Source organism: Hemiscyllium ocellatum, chromosome 39, assembly GCF_020745735.1.
Source record: "Hemiscyllium ocellatum isolate sHemOce1 chromosome 39, sHemOce1.pat.X.cur, whole genome shotgun sequence".
In the NCBI taxonomy this organism is placed as follows: domain Eukaryota; kingdom Metazoa; phylum Chordata; class Chondrichthyes; order Orectolobiformes; family Hemiscylliidae; genus Hemiscyllium; species Hemiscyllium ocellatum.
In genome coordinates, this window is record NC_083439.1 from 23,305,205 (window position 1) to 23,327,308 (window position 22,104).

Below are 22,104 nucleotides of genomic sequence, written 5' to 3' on the forward strand. Positions count from 1 at the left end.
CGAGGCTGCCCCGCAACCTCTGATGTGCCCGCGCGACTTTGCAAAGCTCTCTCCCGACCACCCCGTCGACCCGCGAGACCACTGCTCCGTTGGCTGCGGGGCAGTGCGAAAGTAGGTCGCGCGCGCACGCACCGCCCAGCCGCGGATGAAGCCGCCGCGGGGGTCCGGTGTTGCGGCTGGCCGGAGCGTCGCCCACCACCTCCCCCCACCAATCGCCCCCCCGCGCGCGTGTGCACAGGCGCGGCCGGAAAAGAGTGCGCAGTGAGTGAAGGCGGAGGCTCCGGGAGCTGCAGCCCCAGAGAGCCGGAGCCAGGGCTAGGGAATAGGGGAGGGGGGGAAGGGAAAGGCTTCTAGCATGAGCGAGGAAACCGTGGATTAAATGGCGACTTTTCACGGGAGAACTTGTTGGGGGACAGCGCTGGTGGTTTTGCTGCTTCCTATTTCGGGTGAGTTTTTGTTTTCGTTGTTGGATTGAGGGGGAGCTTTGATGTCCGGAGTGGCGAGTGTCCGTTAACCCCCCCCACACCAACCGCCACCTTCCCTCCGGCCCATTGAGGCTAATGTCCTCCTTCCTCTGGCCTCAGTTCGAATCCGGAGTGGGCGATTTCGGGCTAGGTGGGGGGATTGGAGTGAAGGAGAAGTGGTTTGTTTTGTTGTGGGTGGTGAAATGTGTTTTTATTTGGGGGGGGGGAGGGTGTATGTTGGGGAGGGAGAGAGGGGCTCCATCTCTGTCTGTGTGTGTGTGTGTGTGTGTGTGCAGCCACTCACTTCATGGCCGGCAGTGTCCGCACTTAGCCCCTGGCTTTTGTGTTGACCACCTTCCAGTGAGCTTCGCCTCCTGTACTCTCGATGATTTTAATCCTCTCAGACACACTATATTGAAGAAAAAAGTTGCCTCTCGCTACAGCACGGTCCTCCGCTGCAACAGGGTATCGGTTCCTGCTCCCCACGTGCATTTATTTATTTCGTTTTTTTTCTTCGATAAGTCACTTTTTTTTAAAGAGGCTCACTCTTCTCTCAGTCCCCCCTTCCTCCACAACAGTGTGGGGTCCGTGGCCACGCTACTCCCTGTTCCCTAAGATTTTTATCCCCATTTTTGACCATTTATGGTATTTCGGACTTTTTTTTAAAAAAAGTGTATTTTTATAATATGTAAATCGGCGATACCAGCTGTGAAGTGACTTGATACGCAGCACTCACCATTTGTAAACATTGACTTTAATTGTGCTGATACCAAATATCAATTCGATGAATATGTTGCCACTGGAAAATGAGCAACTTTCGTTTTGGTCTTTGGAAGAAGTGGCCTGGCGTCTTAATGATATCTGCACCCCCCCCCCCCCCCTTTTCCAGCGAAGGAAAAAAAGCCAAGGCAAAGTTGTTCTCTCTTTCTACGAGTGTTGGTGTGATCCCCTGCCGAGTTACATTGTCCCTAAACGGAAGGATTCATTTGCATCCCAGAACCTGAACTGATTAATTCAAGTCGGGTTTTGTTTTGAGGGGGAGGGAGAGCAGAGCAGACTCTCTTGCAGATTCTGTGTCTGTATTGACGGAAAGGATTGATCAATTGATCGAAGTTCTTCTCGATCACGTCCTGCAGATTCTCTCGGGACCTCTAACCGATCCCCCTCTGTTGTCACCATAATACTGACAAATATATGGCAAATTAAAAATACGTTTTCTCTCTTGGGTTTTTTTTCCCTGGGACCACTAGATATGCATATCGATTCTCACGCATTGAAGTTCGACTTCAATTTTAATCCTTTTGTTTAGTAAAAAAACTAGATTTTCAGTCAGACCATGAAAGCTGCTAAAAGCCGAAGAATTTGATGTGAATGAATTGTTTTGCCGGGTCATAGGCACATTACTCAACGACTCAGCATACTTGAGTTGATTGTCAGACTGAAGAAATATTTGAAATCCTTGTCAAATCACACCACCATTTAGGATGATGCTTTTTCTGATTTTCCTCTTTTTAATGTCTTTTGGCTATCCTCGCGGAATGTATGTTGGTCAAGTGGGTTACATATGATAGGCAGGTACAACACTAGAACTAGTCAGTTCTCCACACGTGGTTTGCCAAGGTTTTAGACCAGGAGAAAGGGCTCAAAGTGGGGAGGGGGGAGAACGGCGGTCAGAGCTTATTGATACACAGGGACAGCCTGTTGCTAATGATTTCTCGTAAAATCAGACTTTTACGACTTCGCCTGTTCAGGCTCCTTTTTGACAAGCTTGTAAAATTAGCAAACATCTTGTGCGAAGTCCGCCCTATATAGCAACCGGTTGCAACTTCAGATTGGAGCAAGTCTTTCTATCGACCCAGTGTTTAGAATCAAAATAATAACACTCTTTTACAAGAGTGCTCTTCTTTTAATTCGGATCTTAATTGAGTTTTCTGCTCCATATAAAAGTCCAATAAAATGTTACCACCATTGTAATGCATCCCTGCAGTGATTTTAACACCCACATTTCGGTGTACCTCGATTTGTTTGAATTGATTAGTGCTGGAGTTAGTTTTACACTCTTTGTGGCGTTTGAAAGTTTAGAAATTCAGCACAAGGTGCTATCCAGCCCCTGTAGTATTTCTCGTTGCGCAGAAAGGCGCTGTAGATGTGACTGTTTTCCACGTATTTCGTGCATGTTTGAGAAGTATTATTTCACTCCGCTCTAATTAGAGATATTCACAGAATTTTGTATTCTCGAATATGACGTTTTAATTTTTTGGTTAAGCTTAACCTTTGAACCCGAGTGCTTCTTTGGATCTGTGTGGTGTTTGATGCCACAGAACGATGTCGCAGTGTTATAAACGTTATTTACAGAGACTGTTAGTAGGATAGCTGTTCATATAAATCATCAAATTAATAATTCACTTCCTATTTTGGGGGGCATTACAAGAGAAACCCCGAATACCCCTTCCACTTTAATAGTGGTTATAATATGAAGAGTTTGTAATTTTGATTTAATTAATGGAGAAAATGACATTTTTGTCAGTGTCATAGTCACGAGCGAGGCAACTAACAAGTGAACTTTAGTGGTATGAGCTTTGGGATTCCATTTAGTTAAAGTAGGGTTACAAGTTTTTTTTCCCTGATTATAATTAAATTGGGATTACCTGGGTGGAGATAATTTTGTCTTTGGTTGCCATTATAATGGATAAGACTCAAAATCTTGCTTTAGAATTTGAGTCTCCGGCTTGGAGATTGTTTCAGGATGATCCAGAGGTTCTTGAATTCAGATTAAAGATCCGTTTTAAATAGAAGCTTTCACCCTAAGAATTAGTAAGAAATTGATGTGAGACGTTACGAAACATACATTTTTACAATGTTTATTTACTTTATGATCATTGGAAGTCTTGAATTTATTTTGATCCAGTCAGATTGTTGTGAAAGCTCAATTTCTAAGATTTGACTTCAATAATCATGCACCATTTCACAACGGTTCTTAACAACTTGCTTTAATTTGTCTTGAAGGCACCATGCCCCTGGATCATATTTTTATTACTGGATTGAGAATAAATTATTTATCAAACATTATATTTTATAGTATGAAAACTTGAGGTCTTAAGTTTGGAATGAGTTGTGTTGTTTTCCAGGTGTTTGGTGCTTCTCTGAGCTTTTCTTCACCAGGGAGCCCCAGGATGTCATTGCGTTGCGGAAAGACCCTGTGGTTCTCGATTGCCAGGCTCGTGGAGAACTCCCAATTACCATTGTGTGGATGAAAAACAGCCAAAAATTAGTTGATAATGAGCGGATATACATCTTATCAAATGGATCTCTTTACATCACGGAGGTTGAACATCGTAAAGGAGAACGATCAGATGAAGGCTACTATGAATGTTTGGCTCAAAACAAATATGGGGCCATTTTGAGTCAGAAATCTCATCTCTCAGTGGCCAGTAAGTATTAAACATTTAATCTGACAGCATTTATTTTGGGGAAAATCTGTATTTAGCAAATGTAGTTCAGATCAGTAGGATTCTAGGCTCTTCAGTCATGTGAAACGGTATGATGTTTTTGAAGTTTGTTAATGAAGAACCTGATTGTGAATTGTGGAGAAGGATGTTATGGATGATTAGTGTTCAAGGGAGTGAGGAGATGGTTTTTAAGTCTTAACAGAGGGACCATTGAGAGTGCAGGTCTTGAGAGGGAATCTCCTGATGTGGTGTGCAGGCTCACCTCAACCCTCACTAGAATCCTGCTGGGTTTTCCCCTGTGCTTAACTGCACTGCACTCTGCAAATATATTTTGCATTTGGGATGTGGGGAAGCCAGCTGAGGCCTCATCTGCTCCCCACTTAAAACTAAGGTGAGGGCAGTAGGAAGACCACACAGCATATATGTGTGTGCGTACCTCTGTCTTTCTGTCCCACCTCTGTGTGTGTGTGTGTGTGTGTGTGTGTGTGTGTGTGTGTGTGTACGCGCGTACAGCTCTCTGTTCTCCTCATCTCTGGGTATTGGTCTCTCTCATTTCTTTGTTCATACCTTCTGGAACACACAGAATTGTGGGCAGAAGTTTCTGAGACCTGATATTTATCATATAGAAATTGGCTATTCCAATTTCTGCTGTTTACTATTTCTCATGAACAGTAAATGATATTTTGCTCATTCCTTGAGAAATGAGGGATCTGCATTTTAATATTATCCAAAAAATTGCTAATTCTGTCTTTCATGTTGATACCACTGAAGTTTACTTGCTCACTTTCAAAGCAGTTTTTCACTTTATTCTCTCTGATATTTCATGTCAAAATCAGATATTGAAATTGCATTATTAGATCCTTATGTTTCTTTGTTATACTGAAAGATGTATATTTAATTCTACGAAAAGACCCAAAATGTTAATTTGTTTTGGACTGTGATGAAGTACTTTGATCTATTGTAACAAGATTACATTCATTGTTTCCAGTCATGTGATGTTGTCCACACCAGTATTCAGTGATACTTGTGTGGCAGTGCTGACCACAGACTTGGTTTTCTCCAAATTGTTGGGATACAAGCAGAGAGATGTTGTGCAAAGACTTCCAAAGTTGTGTAACTGCCTTTTTCAGTACAACTTAACTGTGTAGACTATCTTTAGTCTTATGATCTTATTTCTGGTGCGTATGTATTGCACCTTGGTAAAAATCATAATTTAAAATTTTTATTCCTTTTGAAACTTTGCACAATGTTTTAACTCCTGTTATTTCACTGAGATTTGAAAATAATTCATCTTTTGCTAGTATGGGTTAATTGTGCTTTAATATAATTGTAACCAGCTATGATCACCTGAGTTTAAAGGTAATATTTGTTATTGTTTTTATATTGACTATCAAACCTTTTCAGTATTAGTGCTTAAATTACATAAGATTTAATCCTTGGTCGAGCAAAGTTAGCAGTTCTCATTGAGGGTTCCACCCAAGATATTCAGTAATGCTAATGGAAAGTGAAGAAATGATTGTGTTGGTTCTCCCTCCTGAATGTAATTTGTTAGCCTCTTAGTTGAAGATTGACCACTTCACTGAGATGTTGCAGGTTTGTTGGCACCTATGGACTACTACCTGAGTATTATTAACTTCAAGTGAGTATTAGAGGGAAAATAAACTAACATTGTGTTGGTCATAAACCTGTAGGGTACTGTTAATCTTTCAAAGAACTTAGATTGCATTGGTTCAGCCAGAGTTTCAGCAGGCTTTGTAATTTAGAAATTTGCATTATTTCACAATTTTTTTTGTTAGATGAAAAATCAATTCCATTACAGTATTGATGTACAGTACAGTCTCTTTAATCCATATTTCCAAGGAAGCTGTTAAAGTATTATCTGCAAGTTTGCAGCTGCATACAAAACATTTGTAAAGCAAGTAGTGAAATTTACTTTTTAGTTGGAGAAATAAGATTCATTCTGAACCAGAGCTGGTAGTAAGGTGCAGGAGCTTTCTTTCTAAAGTGTATTTTGTAAGCATTGGCCAGAGAGGTTGCCCTGTTATCTCACATGTAACTTATGGTATAATATTTAAAACTCTAAATTTAATCTATTCAAGAATTGTTGGACCTGACCACACTGGGAGGTGTCACTGATTCCAAAGTTAGAAACTAAAAGCTGATACTTGTGCCATGGTTGAGAAATTGATTATTCATGTGCAAATTAAGAATTCTTTGGGTTAAAAGGTTAGAGGCTATGCAGGATGAGGTTTAGCCCTGTGATAAAGAGCAGATGACCCTTATTCATTGTCCATAGCTTTCATGTTGTTTCTCCACAAAGTTTGTGATTGCCAGGAATTGTTCTTGAGGAATGCAAGGAATCGTATGCCTTGCCTTTAGTGTTACTGTGGAGCCTTATCACATAAGGACATCACAGCAGGTCTTTAGGGACAGTTTCTAACTCTGAAACCCTCAAGGCTCTGTTTTCTGCCATTTTTCCGTGCATTAAGGAATTTAGCTAATTTTACTTTCTTGGAATTGCCTAAAGTAACTTCTTGAGCACCAATAATTAAGGAAATTAAGATATAAAGAAAACGTTATACATTTAATAGATTTTTTTTCTGTCTTTTAACTAGGAGACAATAGGAAGTTCTTTTCACTGCTGCTGTGTTCTTTGTGGGGCACCCTGCTGGGGAAAATGTAAACTAAACAATTGAAAGCCCATATGGGTTGCTTCAGGTCTGAGTAAGATCAGAAGTGAAGAGTACTTTGCTACTGATAAGTAATATGTTCAGGACAAAGAAGGACTTTTTTTAAAAAAATAAGCCCGATTGTGATTTAAGAGGAATCTAGCATGTTTTCAATAACCTGACAAAATTACTTTAGAATATATTAATCAGTTTGCAAGCTCTGACTGTACCTACAGTACACAACAAATATGTGTACTTCTGGGGAAGGAAGGATGTCATGCCTTTGTCGAACAAGAATTGAAAATTGTGGAGTTTAAGTTGGCCCAACACTCAGTGATTTTCAAAGGAATATATTTAGATAAATATCAGTACAACTTTTGTTTGGTGTAGCTAGAAACTTAAGTTATATTTTGTATTTGATAATCATCTAAGGCTTCACCTTCTCTTTCAAACCAGTCTGTTTAATTCAGTTTTTCTTTTTGTGATAGGATTATTATTCCTGTTGAGATGACTTTCTCCTTTTTAAATTTTCTGAAGATGGGCGTTTGAAATTTTGTCCAACATTTTAAAGTTATTTCACAAAAGAAATTATTAATGTGTATGCTACTTTGAACTGCTTTGTGCATTTTGCCTTGTTTCAGTTTGGATACCATTTTGGATGCATGAGCACCTTTGAATCCTGTGCGTATGGGCATTGCCATGTAAATCAGTAAATGCACCTACTTTAAATTAATGATAATACTGTTCTGACAAGAATAAGCTTGTTGGCAAAATTTGTTTGCCTAATCTTTAAATATGAATTTACTATTCAGATATTTTAACTATCTTTCGTTACATTGCAGTCATCATTGAATTCTTTAACATCTGTTGTTATGTATTGCTGTTATTTAGTCATGTTATGGTTTAATAATCTGGCATATTCAAACTGACTATGTTATAAAGATCTGTGGGTTTTTAACAGGTTAGCTTTATCTTTGTGTTGGAGCTTCTATCCAGAAGCCCATGAAATTTGCACATACCTGAGAAATGGATGTGGACGAAGTGGGTGATGGTGAAGGGACTGTATCTCCTGAACACGTTGCCACCTTTTTTTTTGTTGTTTAGTATCCTGCCAAAAGTTCCCTGAGTTACTAAGTGTCTAAATTGTAGTGTTTTATTGCAAGGCAACTTGCTGAAGCGTAGGATAGTTCTGGTCCTGCAATTGTTTTACACTCTAATACTTCAACGGGCTAGTGAAAAGAATTCATTCTAGTCCCATTGTCTGTTCTGATTATCCTAAATAAAAGGGATCTTTTCTCTTTTGCTTCTGTTTGTGCAGGGATTCTAAGATCTCCATAATTTAGCAGCTGGACCTATTGATTATGTGCAGGACAATCAAGGTGATGATTAAAGAGAAATGAGGAAAAGAAACCTCATAATATGAATTGAAATACGTTGCTGTAAGATTGAGGGGATACTGTTTGAAGTAACACTCAGTACTTGACCAGGAATAGAAAAATGATTGTGAAATATAAAAAAATTGAAATGGCAGCTTAAATCTGATTCCAAATTGCTCAGTCTCTAGAGTGTGTAAGAAGGGAATTTTTGACACTCCGTTATTGTAACATAGGATAAAGAAAACAGTTGCTTAATCCCTAGTGTGTAGAAGGAATTCTTAATACAGAAGCATTCAACTCTGGATAATCCAGGATTCCCCCTGAAGGAGCTGCTTATGCAGCACATCCTAATGGTCTTTTGTTTCAACTGCATGTATGTTGTGGACTATAATTTCATGCATTCAAATGACCTTGTACCATGTTGTGAAAGACATCTTTTCTAAAATAGCAACCAAAAATGCTGGGACAACTTTGCAGTTTTGGCAACATCCATAGCTTTTTAAAAGCTTTTTATAAAAGCCCTGCTCGAAGGGGTTAAGAACTATATAACAAAGATGTGTTCAAAATCACAAAATCTTTTTCAGGGTTTTTGTACTTTTCTGTGTTTTTTTTTAAGTGGCTAGCAATATGTAGCACCTTTTTGTCTGAGGACGTCCCAAAATGCTTTGCAGCAATGTATACTCTTGAAGTGTAATTACTGTTTATAATGTATGACATCCAGCAGTCAATTTCACACAGTAAGCTCCCACAACCAGCAATGTGATAATAACCAGATAATCTGTCTCTGATTAGTATTGACCAGGACACCACCAAAAGCGCTCTACTTCTCTTTGCAAAACAGTTTTTGTGTGAGAAGCAAGATGTTAGCTTTAATGGTTCATCTGAAAGGAAGCACTTCTGACAGTGTAGGAGAAAGTGAGCACTGCAGATGCTGGAGATCAGAGTCGAGAGTGTGTTGCTGAAAAAGCACAGCAGGTCAGGCAGCATCCGAGGAGCAGGAGAATTGACGTTTCGTGCATAAACCCTTTATCAGGAATTGCTTATACCCAAAACATCGATTCTCCTGCTCCTCGGATGCAGCCTGACCTGCTGTCCTTTTCCAGCACCCCACACTCGACCTCTGACAGCATATCATGCCTGCAGTACTGCAATAGAATGTCTTTTTTTGTGTGTGTGCGCTTAAACTATGAGTCAAAAGGTGTGTGTTGTCAACTGATGTGAAAATCTGACCATATTTAGCATCTAAGTGGGTTCCTCGGCTGTTAGTGCATTCTTGTGATACGATTTTTGATACCCACATGTTGGATGGTGGTGCTAATTACCCCATTCAAATTGTTTTTTTTGTTGTTGTATTTAGACAATGGATGCTTGCAGAATATTTATCAATAGAGATTCCATCATTTGATGTAGCTCAGATCAGGAATGAGGCTGATCGTTTTTATTTCTGTCCCAGTCCAATCTCTGTTTAGGGTCTCTGGCAAAGTTATGTCCTGATTTGGTTTAGAAGAAAGTAGAGAAAGCAAAGACAATGGAATCCAGAAACTTGAAATTGACTGTGCATTCATATTTTTAATATGAAAATTGGACCAAAAGTAAACCATTTCAGCCAGTTAGGTATGCTGTGCCATTTAACATGATCACGGTTGATGAAGTATTCAGTGCCTTTTACCCACACTATCTGCATAACCCTTTATGCTATTGGTGATCAAAAATTTATCACTCTCTCTGTTTTAAACATACTCAGAGACTGAACTACCATAGCTGTCACAAGTCGGGAATTGCAAAGATTCACCACCTTCTGAACAAAAGAAAATCTTGGTCTTTAAAGGACATTCCCCTAATTTTTAAATTGTAACCCCTGGTTCTTTACTGCCCAAACAGGAGAAATATCTTACATGCATCTATGCTGTCTATCCCTTTTAAGTATTTTGCAGGTTTGAATGAGATTGCATATCATTCAAGAAATTCAAGAGAATAGTCTGCACAATCTCTGTATAGAACAGTTCTGCCATCCTGGGAACAAATCTGGTGAACCTTTCCCTTTAGAAGTAATAGCTGTCCTGAGATGAGAGAAAAGCTGCATACAGTGCTTTGGGTCTGGTTTAGCCAAGCTTCTGTATACTTGAAGCAAGGCTTCTCTACTCAAATCTTCTTGCATTAAAAACTAACATTCTATTAGCATTCCTAACAACTTTCTGAACTTTCATGTTAAGTGACATATTGACAAGGGTACTCTGACCTGTTGTGCACCTACATTTTACAACCTCTTGCCATTTCAGTTAAACACTACATATCTATTTGTCAGGAACCCTATTCCTCCTACCAGTGTGGACCACCTCACAATCGTGCATGCTATATTCGATCTGCCACATTCTTGCCCACTCGCTGAGCCTGTCCAAAACTTCCTGAAGCCATTTCTGCACAAGACCCATTCCTGCTCAGCTTTTGTATGATCTGCAAATTTTGAAATATTACATTTGGTCCCCACATCCAAATCATTGACACACACTGTGAATAGCTGACTCAAGTACTGATCCTTGCAGTATCCCACTAGTCCCAGCCTGCTAACATGTTGGTGACCTGTTTTATTCTGACTATTTTCTATCTGCTAGACAATCCTTATTCTGTTAGTACAGTATCTCCTACCCTGTTGTGCTTTAATTTTGCTTACCAAAGTTAGCATATATGGATTAAGCATGATGTCTGTCAAGCTTCTGATTTGCATGTGAAATGTTTTTGGTGCAGTTTAGACCCAGCGCTTCAGAGGCTAGCATGCAATCACAAAACTCTTAGTTTTGAAGCAACTGGATCTAAAATTGGTATTTATGTTCAGGGCGACCCTATGAATGGTGGAAAGTGGCACTTTTTTAATCCTGCTGAGAGTTTCTCAGCATTGATCGCAGTACAGATTGTAGGTTGAGACAAAGTTGAGGCAAATATATTTGGCATTGTTTATTTTGGGCACAAACCTCAAAATTTTTAAAAGGTTAGATTGCTTCTATCAATTGTCAAAGTGAGTCAAGTTGTTTGTTTCATAAAGAAATATTTTATTCTTTAAAAGAATAGGAGATTTCAAGGTTGCAATAATGGCTAATAATCTAATATAAGAGAATTTAGCTGGGCATTAAAAGGAAGTAAACTTGCAGGGCTGTAGGAGTACAGCAACCCTGCATTATAGAAAAATGGTGCTTTCGAAACAGCGCTTATTGTGTTGCAGCCAACACAGTTTGAACGTTTGCGCTTTTGATGAATTGGGGACTGTGTTTCTAATATGTTACAGCGAATTTGCATTAATGAAAACGTGCGTTACAGCAGAACGACCTGTAGGACTGACTGGATTTCAGTAGTAAAGTGAACTTAACGTCAGTTAGCCACATGGCTTCCTATGCTGTTTTGACTTTTTGTGAATTTGCTTAGATTGTATTTTCATGTGGCACAGTTTGGGGCTTGTCTTATGATATCACACCACATTTGAGATCTTCATCTGATTGTTTTACCCAGAAATGGAGAACAACTTTCACCTTCTTCCTATCTTTTAATCATCCAATTCCTGTCTTAATGGAAAATCCACTGGATAAAAATAAAATGAAAAGAACTTACAATTTGTTTTGTTTCAGATTTCTGGAAAAGCTCAGCAGGCCTCGTAGCATCTATTCTGAAGAAGGGTCACTGGACCTGAAACATTAAGTCTGATTTCTCTTGGCAAATGCTGCCAGCCTTGCTAAGATTTTTCAGCAGTTTGTTTTTCTGAATGAAGATTCATCTGTTTCAACCAAGTTGAATCAGAAGCAATACAAATTACTTCTGATAAAAGGTTAACAATTCAAAATGTTAACTCCGTTTCTATCTGCACACATGCTACTAAGACCTCCAGATATTTCCATCATTTTCTGACTATTCTGGTTTGATATAAAGTTTCAGTTGGGGAGTGAAAAAATCTGTAATAAACGTGTTCTAGTTCATTCAGTTCCGTGCGTTTATCTCATTCAAAGTGTCATATTTTTAACCTTTTTTGATTTGGAGTTGAATTCAATAATTTATTGGTCTGTTCTGTATGATTTGTTCCAGTCATTTAAACTCTAGTGTTGTGTAATGATGGTTGTTTTGAATCGAATATTTGATACAAGCGGAATAATTTCAATTCGATACAAAGCAGTGAAGGCATTGGTTCCTTTGTAAACCAGTCCAAAATAAAAGTCAGTAAACAAATTGCTTTCTATATGTGATGGTTCTATAGTTCAAGCCAGCTGTGTGTGTGTGTGTGTGTGTGTGTGTGTGTGTGTGTGTGTATGTACTGCAAACTAAATTAGCAGCTGCTGTGTAAATGGGATATTAGATTAAACGTGAAGATGAGTCGGTAGCACCTGCTTGTTGTAATAGCAAATCTGATTCCCTTTAGGACAATTGGATGCTTAATGGAAGATACAAAACTTTCCCCTTCCTGATGGTGGGGGGGGGGGGAGAAAGAACATGAAAACTCACCAAAGAACATGTTTCTTTCCTCATTCTTTCTCCTAGTTTTTGCTCATTTTAAATGATTAGTGTTTGGGATATGCTGTCTATGTGAAATCTTTTAGAAAGATGGATTTTGTGGAATCATAGACAAATGGTACTATTGGGCCAGATTTCTTAATGTTTACACCAATTTGTTCCTCTTTTTCATCTTGTTAAGTAGTTATGGCTGCATCATTGCAATGTTTAACCTGCTTTTCTTGTGGTCTGTAAATTGTATCTGTTAGGATTTGAAAGGTGGGTACCTGGACAGAATCTGCACTGCGGTCTGAGAGAAACCTCCATTTCGGCACTAGCTTTTTATTTTACCTCTGTTTAAATTAACAATATTACTCTACCTTTACTTCACCAGCATTATACTAATTTTCCCTTTTCTTTGATTAGAATTTGAATTGAAATAGCTCCATCATTTCTCATTGGGCCTCATGCCATCAAAGGCGACCTTCAATATATTGAGTTTGAACCCATGTTAAAAAGGTAAAAAGCAGGAGGATACCTACGTTACAATTCTATCTCTGTCATTGCCACTGTTGTGCCCCCTCACCCCCCTCTGATGTTGATCAGTTTAGAACAACCTCTTTTTGGATTCTTGGTAAATGATACTGAGATTACTTGGCTTAGTCAGCTGTTTCAGTATTGAAACCCAAAGTAGTGTTGTTTCTGCTGAACTCCACACTTGAATGGTGAGGAGGAAGAGATATGTTTAGCAGGCCTTATACAGGGTCACGGTTTACTTTTTTCCAACTTAACATTAAGGAGCTTCCCCTTTTTCCCTTTTTATTAATGATGGGTTCCTCTGTGCCCTCAGTTGTTTTATCTTTTGAAGAATTATGTTCTTCATAGTCACTTATAGTGCTTAATGTGGAAATAGTATCAGTGACATTTTCGAAACTGAACTATGATACAACTTTAAAGACTATTTCATACATTGGTTTGACTCTTCTTGCGCGCCTCTCCCCTTGCCAATACACTACCACTTCTCCAAGGTCTTCACTTTATCAATGCAAGCACAACAAAGTACACTGCCTGAAGAGAGATTAATGTTGGTGACTCAAGGCAGTGTCATTTATAAATTACTTCTTTTGCAAGCTTTTAAAGAAATCTTTTTTAAAAAACTAATAATTGAGCAACACATCCAGAAAGAAAGCTCCCAGGAAATGCCTGAAATAGTTTTGGGAAGCATTATGGTGAAGTAGTCTTAGCTATTTGAAGGAGACGCATGGTTCATTGAATCTGCTTGTATATAATATTTTCAAAGTCATTAAAAAGATACATTATTCTATCTTAATTGGGTTTTGTATTTTAATGGAATAATACTAAATTGGCTAAAGAATGTGGTCTTGAGCATCATTAAGTTGTGATATGGCAGCTGGTATAATTTTCAATCTTAAGTCATGCTCTGCTGAAAACTTCACTTGTGGATGAATAGTGTGTCTGAACACTGTTATTTGCAGTTGCATTAAATTATTTGGATTTTCTTTGCTCACCTGACAGTTATGGTAGCCAAAGACTAAAGAGAGGAAAAGGTGCACCATGGTCCCAGAAGTGAAATTTTGGGTGTACTGTTTGGATATGTCTTTTTAAAATCTCCTGATTGGTTGTGACACTCGCTGTGATAGACTGTTACTGAAAGAATGGCTACTTGGCCAATGTATAAGGAGGCTTCTGGTATCTATACAAATGCGCTGCTCTGCATGTTGACCTGAAAGGACAGGAAGAGGGAAGACTGAAAACTCATCTGGAGAGTGGTTTTATATTGAAGTCCAGCTTACACTAAATAGTGAGACGACATATGGGACCTTTCACCTCTTGGGACTTGAATTTGCATCTCCCCTAGACTAATGGGATGAAAGTCTCCAGTCTTGACCAAAAATGGTCAGTCAAATGAGTTTGGGCAGTGTGAACTCCGCCTCTAGAGGTGCAAGCTTGTAACTGCCCAGTTGATTCTTGTGTGACTGAAGATTTACTGCTGAATTTACCCTAGGGGCTAAGAAGATGGGTAGAATAGGAAATGAAAATTTAACGGATGCTGTAAATGTAGTCTAGTTAGGTTGTGTTAGGAAGTTTAGCTTGCATCTAAGCCCACTGTATAATTTGGGAGTCCTTTAATGAATCTGCATCAAAAAATTAAAAAAAACTCAATTTTCATTAGTAACATAACATTCTGTTGATGTTGGACTAGTAGATAGCCCACTAAACTTATAAGTTAGTAAAAATGGTAAAGCCAAGTCACATTTGATATCACCTCATTACTTTTTTGTTACATTAGCCTGGATTTAGTTATATTGTGTGAAAATGTGCATTCACTTTGAGTTTTCTATTTCTAGTCTGACTAATTAATATTTATAAACATTATCAACTTACAGCTTGGTTGATCTTTGCAATGAATTATGTAGATGAATTTCTCAGCTTTTCTCCCTTTGCTGATTTTCTAAAACAGTTTTAAGAGAAAGCAATTGGATGCATTTTATTATGAGGTTTGCCATATGATGTATTTCTTACTGCAGTTTTTGAATGCGTAGCAAATGTTGCCAGTAGGGTAACTAAGAAATACAATTTAGTAGCCTGGCTATCAGGTTGCTGTGAATTTCAAACACTGATGGGGTTATTGACATTTAATCAGTATAACCTTTTGGCCTCGTCAGGAAAAATGGCTTCCGTTTAGGATGCTGACATTTTGGCAAAAATGTGAGATTTCAGAAAATGTGTACGAGGAATATTCATTGATGGTAAAGCTTATTTTCTTAACTGGCGTTTATGGTTACATTTTTTTGAGCAGCAAAACATTGGCTTAACAGAGAATTTGAGTTACTGTACCCATTTTTAATTTGTAGTTTTCGCACAAAGCCCTTTCCATTGTTGGCCTAATAAGTGTAACATAGCCCCGAGGCTATAACTTGTGTTATCACTGCTCCACTTCAATAGCAGTCATTGAGTTTATCTACACAATGACAGGCATTCATCATTTTATGTATAAAGCTTGTGTATGTCATTCAGCCATGGGCAAAAACTGGAAATGTCAAGCTTTGTTAAATCAGTCATTGGCCTTTTGAGCTGCTTTTTTTTTGGATGTCATCTTCCTGCATTTTGGAATCTGGCTACTAATGAATTCCTATAAAGTTATTAATTAAGTGGCAACCTCTTTGTTTGGAGCCAAACATACAAAGCATTAAGTTACTTCAAAATACTGATCAACTGTATAGGTCATGTTGAGTATGTTTGAATGAGAGTAGGAGGAAACTGGGCTAATGAAAGTTATACTTCACAGTGAGTTATAATGAAACTTTGAATCTCTCCATTATCTGAAATAAAATGACTCTCTGATCTTGATATGCTAGCTGCACTTCTTGTGAACTACCTAAATTTAAAGTGCTAGTGTTACAAAGTGCATCTTCTAAATTTTATAGATCGCAAGTATCAACAATATACTAGATATCCTTAGGTTTGGTAGCATCTATAGAGAGAAAAAGGTTTTTAACAATTAACTTTGTATGATATTAAGCTAGAAATGTGAATCAAGTGATGGGAATACTTCTGACTAAATGTTATAAATGCTTCTGCTTTGGCGTCACAGAATCTAGTCTCAAGTTTTCTACCTATCAGTCTTGAAGATTCGAAACGAGTCCCATGGGCTCTGTCTGTCCTCTGCTGCCTCTCCCTGTGGGCATTTCTTGCGTATGAGCTGATAGGCTGTTTCAGTTGTGACAGTTCGAGATTCTGTTCCCATTCTTGTGCAAAAACTGTGTGTAATTTTATCACTAGACAGCAATCCGTATGGGTGGCTTCTGGTACAACTGCTCTACCTCAGCCGTGGCTGTCAGAAGTGCTGAATTTCTGGGTCATTAAACTCAATTCTACGTATGTGGAAGCTTTTTGGGAAGAAAAATTGCATTTGAGACCATCTACTGCATCATTGTGTGATCTCTCCTATGATGTGAAAAGTAATTTCACTTACAATTTATTTTGAAAAAGGTGGCAGCATCATTTTGTTTTTCTTGAGGGGTTTATTATTTGTATGTTTGTGGAAGAGCTGTCTGAGGATGTTAACACATGAGCTGGAAAATATGCAGTGTGTTTTAAGCAAGACATACTGGACAGCGGAAATTGAGAGTTTTAGTTTTCTAAAGACCATACTTATTGTAATTGATCTAGCTATTAAAGCTAATTGTAGACTAAATCTTGTAAATTTATCCTTCTTGTACCTCAGCAGTGTTATACTGTTCCTTTGGTCTATAGATATGTCTCTACACCATAATGAATGAATGTGAGGGAAAAAAAATTGAAGTGGGTAAAATCTAGTGTATGAGAGCAAAATTCTCAAAGATCAAAATTATTTCATTTTACATTGTGTTTTCAATAAAACGAAATGCCATTAGTTTGAATGGTACTAGAATTTTTTTTTAAAAAAATGTTTTCTCTTGAACAAAGGAGCTCGAGGAAAGTTGGTTCCTGCCCCTGTGGCAAAGTATTGACATCTTAAAATGATGGCATGGCCAGCACAATAACCTGAAAACTTAGGAACTGCCACAAAGCCTTTTGCGGGGACTGCCCGATGACCTCTCGGTTCTGGGGCCAGGCTATTCATTGGAGAATTGGCTTTGTTATCTTTTGGCAGTGGTCAATGAACACTCAAGCAGGCTTTGCTAACTATCCTAGCAACAAACTATCAGCTCCATCTATCTCTGATTTAATTTAGTTTATTCCACCCACACATTCATTCTTTCGGTACTGTTTTTTTCCCAGAATGAATCAGTTTTTAAAAAAACGATCTCAAGCTAGAAAAGGGGTGCTATTTGATTTAGGTGGCTTTGTTGTTTTGTAAACAAATTTAAAAGTTTTAAAATTGTCAAAGAAGGCTATAATGACTTGCTTAATCATAAAAGTCATAGGTATTTTGGTAGAATCTGTGATTGAGCAGGAACAATTAACTAGCAAAAGATAAGTTCCCAATTTTTGCCTGGTCATACATGAGGACTGTTCTTCTCTGTCTGTTTGCCAGTCTTTCATTTTCCTTCTTCACAGCATGCAGTAGGTTTATGGCGATTTGCATGTGAAGTGACAAAATGACCCTTTTGAGTCAGCTCAGATTTGTGGAAGATCAGGCTGCATTCCATTGCAGAATTAACTCAGTTGCGGTCAGGAAAATGCAGTATCTTGAGCTTTTGCAGTGAGTGTGCTGGACTTTAGATAGTGGTGTTCATAAAGCAGCGTGCTAAAAGTCAGCATACTGAGCTCTGTCCACTGTTGTTTGGTCATATCTATTTATAATGAAATGGAAAGGTGGAGTCAAAATACACTGTTTACCAAATCAACTGCTTGTAATAAAAACTTCATGAAGAATTATCATTTGTGAACTGGAAACTGTGATAAAAATATTTACGACAAATTTGTATTGTCTCCTTTTTAAAAATGGTAAATCATTTCTGATGTTAGAGTCACTGTTGAAAGCAATTTTTGTCTTTAACTAGGAAAGTTTAAAAAATATATTTTGTTGCAGCATTCGTACAACAACTACTTTTCAAATCGTGAAGGGACCCCTCCTGTCTATAAGTTTTTTTTTTAACTTTTTAACGAAGCAGAACAGTTGTAAGAAGGGTCGCAGGATCCAAAATGATGTCTCTGCACAGATGGGCCAGAGCTGTTGAGCTTTTCCTACAATTTCTAGTTTTGTTTCTGATTTCCAGCATCTGCAGTCCTTTTGGATTTTGTTTCCATCTTTTTAATATCATTTACCAACCCCTCAAAAACATGATGAATAAAATGCCATTTGCTACTCTAACTCTATAAAGAAGGTGTAACTCTATAAAGAAGGTATAAAGAATTGGTCTATACCGATTTGTTAATCTAAGCTCCAGTTATTTGTGATGCATTGTAGTTGCCCTCAACCAGGGATAGATGGGGTGGGGCATTCTTTTCCTGAAATTTTACTTGTTAGAAAGTGTAATCTGTCTAGTAATTCTTTCAGATTTATGAAAACAGACTCCAAATTAAATTGTAAGATCTACACAAGATTTAAAACCATATATAATCTAGGATGTGATTGAGGTCAACAATAGGCTAAGATGCTAAGACTCTCATCAAACTGTTCAGTGATGTTTGCATATTCAAATCTCCCCTGAAGAATAACCACATGAATGAAGTACTGAAGGACTATTTCTGCTCAAAAACAAACTCCAGCTACAGACAGTTTATTCAGAAATGAGGAAGGTTGGCCAAGCCACTGCTTTCATCTTTTTCAACGTGAACATTCGATAAATTTCCAAACGTAATGATCAAAACTTTGTAAAAGACCAGAGTTGGGACTGAATTTCACTTAGTTTTGAGATTTATATTAAAATTAATTGTCAAGGCACATCATCACAGATTGACCAGAAACTGATCCAAGTATTTCAATGTTCTGATTTGTAAAAAATTGGATTACTTTTAACATTCAGTTAGATTGAATATATAATTTAGAAATTGCTTAAAGCTTGCTAGAGAACGTAAGTAAATTGTCAAGTTATTCTTTCAGTAGAAATATCTTTTGATTCTTGAAGCAACATTCTTAACAATCTTCTCTGGACATTGGCCAAGTGTGTGTGTGTGCATAAATATTAAAAAAAGTCATTACATTTTCTTTAGAAGCTCATGTTGAATGATCACAGATGTGGTTTTGTGTAACATTGATGAAGTTGATGTTTTGCTTAGTGTTCAGACTAATGCTGATGTATTTTATTGATCTTTGCAGATGGTAGCTAAGCAAGTTGCTTTTTCCCCTTTTGTTAAGCCTGAATAAATTTCAATGGCAATGTGTGCTGCTTGGTACTGGTTTAGAAGTGGATAGTTGTCAATGATTAATTTCTCATTTTTGCTCCTTTTTTTTCCTAAAGTAACTTAGGAAAAAACTGAGATGAATTTGTCAGGTTTTTTTTTTAAAAGGTGCTCTTGGGCATGTGTATTGTATGAATTTCTTATTTTTAAAAGGAGGCATTCATTGTTGAAATAAATAGTTTATTTTAAGGATCCCGTTTCCTGCCACTTGCTTATCCAATTGGTTTCTATTTTCCAGGGAGGCCTGACATGTTACTGCTGAGAGCACTGATTTTGGATTTAAGGAACAATCTATCAGCGGTGTCATTTGTCAGCTCTGAAGTGCTGTGGCAGCAGATAGTTTCATTCTCTCTGATGTAGGTTTCACTCAAGCGAAACTTATGAGCTGCTGAAGAAAGAGATGCTAGCTTTTCCTTCCAGTCGACCTAATGAGCATTTAAAGGCAGATCCAACCATTTAACCTCCTGCCTTTTTTTTTGAATGAGCATGACCAGCATCTTTAGATGAAATATGATCTACAATAATTCTTCTGTAATATTTTTTGTGTATTGCTTTATTTGACTTATTTAAGGTGTTCAACGATGATGACTAGAGCTGATCCGCATTGTGATTCAGAAACTTTGTTCTGTTGTTAAGAGATCATATTAATAACTTGAGATTTTGTTTTGGTAAATTCCTTTGCCAACATTTTTCTATTGTCCATTTTCCCAGGATAATGTATAAGGATAGTCCTTATTATAAGACGATAAGAAATAAGAACAGGAGTAGGCCATTCAGCCCCTTGCCTGCTCTCTGTCATTTGGATATTAGGTGAACCATTCCTTGCATTCACTTTCCTTTATTTTCCCTGCAATGTTAGATGTCCCCTCCTGATTAAGAAACTGTATATTTAAGGTTAATTAGGAATCTACCTCTCAACTATCTGCAGCCAGGATTATCCAAATTCTGTTCCAAAGACACTCCATTCTGAGAAGAAATTCTTCATTTCAGTCTTAAATTGACACCCCTTTTGTTCCAGTTCTAGACTCTGAGGGGAACCATCCTCTCAACAATTGTGCTGTCAAGCCCCTTAAGAATCCTGTATGTTTCAATGATATTACCCCTCATTCTTCTCCAATGAGTAGCATCCCAACTTATTTAAATCTTGCTCATAAGATAATCCCTCCATACTGGGGATCATCCTAGTAAGCCTTCTCTGAATTGCCTCCAGTGAAATATTTTGCATTTAAGTAAGAGAATCAAAACACTCCGCTCCACATCTGGTCTCACCAGCACCTTGTAAAGTTGCAGTTAGACTTTACTACTCTTATATTCCAACCCCCTTGGAGTGAGGGCCAGCAATCCATTAGCCTTCCTGATTTACCTTTGTGTCAGCTTTGTGTTTTAAGCCCCTCTATGTTGTAGCCTTCCGCAGTTTTTCTTCATAATACAATAATAATTATTGCTGACTGGTAATCTTTTGATGCAAGGGCTAAGACAACTCGGTCTTTCCCCAATATATAAATGCCCTTTCATCAGTAGTTGCTGAATAGAAAGTGGAGGGCAACATAAGCCAGTTTTCATTCCATAGCCCTTGCTCTACCATGGGATTAGCTGACAGCACTGACCTGTGAATTAGATTTCTTTTTTTTAAGAAGCTGCTGTCCAATAATTGATGAACAACTGGAGAAGTTGTGGGTTTTTGATCATGTGTGTTGTATAAAAGTGAACACACAGATTGATAGTATATTCTTCATATTCTTTTAACATTGCATTTTCCATTTTTGATTCTGAAATTGAAGCTACTGGTAGAAATTGATTGGAGCTAATCACTAAACAGTATTGAGTCAAAAATGCTTTTTAAATTGTCTAAATTCATTGCACTATTCTCATTCAGAACAAAGCTTCAGTGACCTTTTAAAAGCATATACAAATGCATGATTCGCTACTTGCTGAATGTGTATGTCTTTTGAAGATTTTATTGCGGGTGCTGACTAAAGAAATTCAGTGTTTCAGGTTTCCACTTTGTTGCTTTCTCATTGGTAAGGAAAATTTTACTGCAATTTAAACCAGCAGTTGATGCACTAAAATCTGATCCAACTTGTTTAAACCAAATAATATAAGCCTTGAAGAAATGTTCTTTCTCATCAGCTCAAAGGTTATACAAGAAAAAGTTAGTTATATAATTGGCTTTATTCTGAAATCAATTCAGGACTTGATCAATAAGTCATGGATGATTTGAAAACTTGTGGATTGGTAAAACATGAGAATAATGTTTGATTACAAGGGGATAGAGATGGGTTGGTCATATAGGCTGATTGTTGGAAAATGGAAATCAACTGGGATAAGTGTGCATGATGCACTTAGGCAACACAAACCCAACAAGGGAATACGTAATGAACAGTAGGACCCTGGGAATGAAGATCAGATGTGCACATCCACTGATCCCTTAAGGTTGCAGAGCTGTTAGATAAATGGTCAAGGAGGCAAATGGGATACTTTCCTTTATTGGCCAAAGCAGAGAGTTTAAGAGCAAGGAGGTTATGCTGGACATAACATGTTGGTTAGCTCACAGCTAGGGTGTAGTATGCAGTTCTGGAATTCACATAGGAGGGATGTGTTTGCATTAGAGGAGTTTTATCAGGATGTTGCCTGGGCTCGAGACTTAGTTTGGAGAGATTGGGTAGACCAGGACTGAGATGTATAAAATTGAGGGGCTAGAAAGAGTGTTTGGGAATCTGAAATACATTACCTGCAAGGATGGCAGAGGCTGAAACTCTCATAAAATCTAAATATTTAGAGTCAGAGTTGTAGAGATGTACAGCATGGAAACAGAACCTTCGGT

General features: G+C 37.9%; 1 protein-coding gene across 1 annotated transcript in view; it reads left to right on the forward strand.

Annotated features, from left to right (window-relative positions):
- Window positions 1–370: 370 nt before the first annotated feature.
- prtga (protogenin homolog a (Gallus gallus)) overlaps window positions 371–22,104 on the forward strand; it is a 109,444-nt gene continuing 87,710 nt past the window's right edge. The window contains exons 1-2 of the mRNA XM_060852868.1: window positions 371–446; window positions 3,593–3,895. Of these exons, the coding sequence (XP_060708851.1) occupies window positions 380–446; window positions 3,593–3,895 (370 nt within the window). The 5' untranslated portion in view covers window positions 371–379. The remainder of the gene's footprint in view (window positions 447–3,592; window positions 3,896–22,104) is intronic.